This window comes from Sinocyclocheilus anshuiensis, unplaced genomic scaffold (assembly GCF_001515605.1).
Source record: "Sinocyclocheilus anshuiensis isolate Anshui unplaced genomic scaffold, SAMN03320099.WGS_v1.1 scaffold1152, whole genome shotgun sequence".
NCBI classification, from domain to species: Eukaryota; Metazoa; Chordata; class Actinopteri; order Cypriniformes; family Cyprinidae; genus Sinocyclocheilus; species Sinocyclocheilus anshuiensis.
The window spans coordinates 156,316-161,315 of record NW_015551083.1 but is presented as its reverse complement, the minus strand read 5'-3'; the positions used below and the strand labels follow the sequence as shown (position 1 = coordinate 161,315).

General features: G+C 37.4%; 1 protein-coding gene across 1 annotated transcript in view; it reads left to right on the top strand.

Annotated features, from left to right (window-relative positions):
- Window positions 1-3,944, top strand: part of LOC107662548 (phosphatase and actin regulator 1) — a 27,433-nt gene extending 23,489 nt beyond the window's left edge. The window contains exons 15-16 of the mRNA XM_016452613.1: window positions 985-1,061; window positions 3,311-3,944. Coding sequence (XP_016308099.1) covers window positions 985-1,061; window positions 3,311-3,326 — 93 coding nt within the window. The 3' untranslated portion in view covers window positions 3,327-3,944. The remainder of the gene's footprint in view (window positions 1-984; window positions 1,062-3,310) is intronic.
- The last annotated feature ends 1,056 nt before the right edge of the window (window positions 3,945-5,000 follow it).

Below are 5,000 nucleotides of genomic sequence, written 5' to 3'. Positions count from 1 at the left end.
CTGCGTAAGCTTCAGAGAGTAGTGCTGCTTCACAGAAACATCAGCTAAACATGATACGATTTATTCTGTTGGAAGTTTGCATTAATATTCATAAATCTTAATGCAAAAACACTTCCTGAGTGTTACATGTTAAGCACTGTTCTGGTGTTTTGTAATTGGAGCAAAATAATTACGTAACAAAGCTGTATGCAAAAGTGTTTAGTCACTAAAATTATCAATAATATAAAAATGAAGAGAACTGACGGAGTAAGGTGTGTGAATGGCAGGTAACTCCGCCGTCAGGTGTGTGTGATCATGCTCCACTGATCGACGGGTGGCACATTGAGCAACACGGGCACCTGTTCAGATGAAAACTCTGAGCTCCTGTTACTCAATGATGCTCCGTTATATAAATGAAGCTACGAGAGGATTTACAACTCTACAACTAGAGGACTAAACTATGTTTGTGAGCCTCTTCAGGTAGCTGGAGTGACACATGAACTCTGTGTGTGCGTGTGTGCGTGTGCGCGTGTGCATTCATAAATCTTAATGCAAAAACACTTCCTGAGTGTTACATGTTAAGCACTGTTCTGGTGTTTTGTAATTGGAGCAAAATAATTACGTAACAAAGCTGTATGCAAAAGTGTTTAGTCACTAAAATTATCAATAATATAAAAATGAAGAGAACTGACGGAGTAAGGTGTGTGAATGGCAGGTAACTCCGCCGTCAGGTGTGTGTGATCATGCTCCACTGATCGACGGGTGGCACATTGAGCAACACGGGCACCTGTTCAGATGAAAACTCTGAGCTCCTGTTACTCAATGATGCTCCGTTATATAAATGAAGCTACGAGAGGATTTACAACTCTACAACTAGAGGACTAAACTATGTTTGTGAGCCTCTTCAGGCAGCTGGAGTGACACATGAACTCTGCATGTGTGCGTGTGCGCGTGTGCGTGTGCGTGTGCGTGTGCGTGTGTGTGTGTGTGTGTGTGTCGCTGCAGGCCGCCATCAGGAAAGAGCTGAATGATTTCAAGAGCAATGAGATGGAGGTGCACGAGTCCAGCCGCCATCTGACCAGGTGAAGCATATTGAACTGTTGTATAAAAATCTTTAATTTAATATTAAAGGGGATAGTTCACCCAAGTGATATTTTAAACCCGTTATTGTCAGTTTTAATCTGTTTCACCAATATAAACAGCCAGCAGAACTGCTGTGTTTCTCGGAGCCACACACAGCGGTGCTTCATTCCTCACATGATTTGCGTTTTGAGTGAATCGGTTGAGCGAATGATTCAATGCGTCAATCATACAGACAGTCACTCGCTTCATTCCTGAATGATTCAGTCCTTTTGAAATCAAATGATTCAGTGACTCACTCATTAAGACTTGCCGCCACCTATTGGTGCTTTTAGTTTCATATTCAAAATCATATCAACTGATGATCAAAATCATATCATAAAATCCAAATCAACTGCAGTATGAATGCGTTTCATGCCACTTCTGAGCTGCATTAAACAATCTGTAAATACATCTAAATGGTACTTCAGATGCAGCTTTTGTGCCACTTCTACAGTGTTAAGATGGGTTTTGTTAATACTGACTTCATTTGAGTGTTAACAGCCTAATGTTGTCTTATTATTCTAACTGAATTAATTGATTAAATGTATGAATTTGACATCAAAGATGAGACAAAGTTAGAAAAAAATCAAGGACGTATGGACAAAACATTTTTTGTGGATTTATATAAATTGAGGCTGTCAAGCATTTATAGTTGTTTGACTATACTTGATTACACTTTGGCAGTGGTGCAGATATTGGGGAATAATATTGCTAAACTATATCATATGGTATAAATATACGAGGGTGATTTGTATTTTTCACTGCTGTGATTGATGACCGGTGCTCGGGACAGAGCAGATTAGATGTAATCTGGGTTACGTAATCAGATTCCAAAAATGAGGTATTTGTAATCAGATTGTTACGTTTTAAAATGCTTATAATTAGATTAGTTACTTTTAATACATATTCACACAATGGCAGCAAATTATTCACAATGTATTGATTTGTCTTAATAATTTCCTATCTAAAAAAATTCTACTGCTTTTATACATTTGCACACACCAGCCATGAGTCAGCTGACTATAATTACACAGAAAAGGAAGAGGCCACACGGCAGTTAAAGAATATTTCAATAATTTAACGACACATTCACAGTTCTCTGATGCCAGGTAACTGTCTTAATGACATGCAGATAAACCAAATATCTTTACTGTTCAAGTGTTGTATTTCTATTGTTTTTATTTTGAAATGACTTCATTTGTTTAATTTGACACTTATGATTTTAAATAATTATTTGCTTTTCATCACAACCCCCAGTTTGGGAAACTCTGATGTAATGTTTAATGCACTTCATTATGTTGATAAACATTAAAAAAAAAAAATTAAAAATATATAATTTTTTGTTCAATAAATATACTGTCATTAAAATGTTAATATAAAAAAATATATATATTTTTTTAAAAATACAGAAACAAAATCGTTTTAATAAGTAAAGATTCTGAAAGCATTGAAGGAGAACCAATAATAATTGAATATATATTTACAGTAGTAACAACAAATTATATTTTATTATATGATATGATAATATCATGTTTTTAAATATGATGGTTTCGTTCTAAACATGGTGATTATCTCTAATATGGACTCCCAACATAATATATGATATTTAGATCTGAATCTAACCATGTCATGTCAACAAATGGGAAAGTCAGCCCTCTATTAATTATCATGTTAATTACTGTTAGCCCCGACAGCAGGGGAGTTTTACCCCAAACACCATACTTTTACATATTCTTTCGTTATTTAAAAACTGTTGCTTTAATTATCTTAAACAAAACTGAAATCATAAAGAAGACCTTTGTCTCAAAATATATGCATTAATTTTAGCGATTCTAATTTGCGACTTAAATCTACAACATTTTAAAAAAACATCAAATATTAGATCAAGTAAGCACAGAATCGACTTTGCGCTGCTGCGCGCGATCGCGTCAAGGATCAGACAAATATACAGGTGCATCTTGAAAAGCGGATGTTTTGGAAAGTGCTAAGCTACGTTTTTGTGCCATCTAGTGGTTTAGATGAAAATAATATCAAAGACGCCTTTTGCCCCGTTGTACCCTATATTTTCTTATGAGAAAGGTCCAAAAGTAGTCATTACCTAATATGTGTAATCCAATAGATTATATTACAAACTACAGTTTGTAATCTGTAACAGCTACAGGTCATAAGTAATGTACCATCACAGCTGTTTTGATGCTGTGTCTGGCAGGTTTCACCGGCCGTAGAGGAGCACCGCTGATGGACTCGTCACGAGCTGGATGCCTTCAGCAGAACTCCACCACCAGACTGCGATCATCATCATCTTCATCATCCTCATCCTCAGATCAGCGGATTCTCAGGCTGCCAGCAGGGCACTGTTGCACTGACTGCATTCACACGCAGCTTTGGTGAAACACGAGCGCTTTTACAAACGGGCCGATCCCGTTGTTTACAGGATCACCCGCTGCTGCTTCATCCTGGGTTTCGTTCATTGTCCACGGCACACTCATCTACAGGAGGATCTTTATATGAAGCGTTTCATTCATCATGTGAATCTGCAGGGCCTGAGAGCCTCATTTCTTAATGCATTTTTCTCATTTCACCTCTGATATTGTCGAAGGCGCTCTCTCACGTGTGTGTGGATGTTGATTGTTTTAAGTTATTTTTATACCATTTTTCTAGAGTTGCTTCACATCATTTGCATTCTTTTTTTGTCATGCAAATGAAGCTTTCTTCATAATGCCTGTCAGCAAATGTCCTGAAGGCCATCGTCATGTTTTATTCATGTTTTTCCTTTTTCTTTTTTGTTTTATACAATGTGTTTTTTGAGTAAAATGCTGCATTTTAACATCCTTTCTCACTGTGTTTTTTTAGAAATCCTTTTTAGGCGCCCATCATCCTTCCTTCTGAATTCACCTTTAATAAACGAGATGAGCGGTTTAATTATGATGCACTGACAGACGTGTGATCATCATCTCCATAAATATCTGATGAATAGGTTTTTCATCCCAGTGTAAGGACTCAAATTTCTCTTAGTGTTTTTCAGGGTGTTTCACTCTGTAGCTCATGTGGTGAAGTGTGTCACAAGTGTGTGAGGGAAAACTCACTAATGGAATAGAGACGACGGCAAATCGATTCTTAGTTTAATGCTCAAACATCCAGCGGGTGAAGCTACAATCATATTCTGCATGCACTTTAGTAATATGCACAATTTTTTTTATTTATTCACCATTTGAAGTAGATTAGAGATTGTTGAATTATGGCTCCCTCAAGCAGGAATGATTTCAGATGAAGTGCTCATTGTTTTTGTTAAACTGAAGTCCTGAAATGACAGTTTCTGTGGGAATTTTGATCATAATCTGAAACCTGAAACCAAACCTGAAGGGTCTGAAACTCAGTGTTTCCCAACATCAAAACGAGTTTAACCAACCACTCGTGTAGCTCAGGTTGCAAGATGTTTTTCCAAGACAATGTAACGATCAAACGACCTCAGCAGAGGGAAGAATCCAGTAAGAACATTTCACTTCATTTTCATTAGGACGGGTTCCAAATTGTGGCATTGTTTCTGGAAGTCCTGCAGGAGTAAGAGTGCTTTCCTGATGGATTCGCTTGAACATTATGGCACCAAATGTTGTCACGTTGGCACAAAATCAAACATCAGTGTCACTGAACTGAACCCATGCAGAAAACTGAACCTTTCAAGGAACCAAATCATCTTTTTAACAATAGTGTGATTTTGAGAACTTTTAGAAACTGCATGAGTTTATATGAGCAAGTGTCGAAGCGTCCTGAAGCATCGTGTGTCTCCAGTGTCTGAGTCGCCGAGGGATTTCAGCAATAAAACTGACCTTATTTACAAAGATTCTGTGTGTGTATGTGTGTGTGTGAGAGAGAGAGTGTGTGTGTGTGTGTGTGTGAGA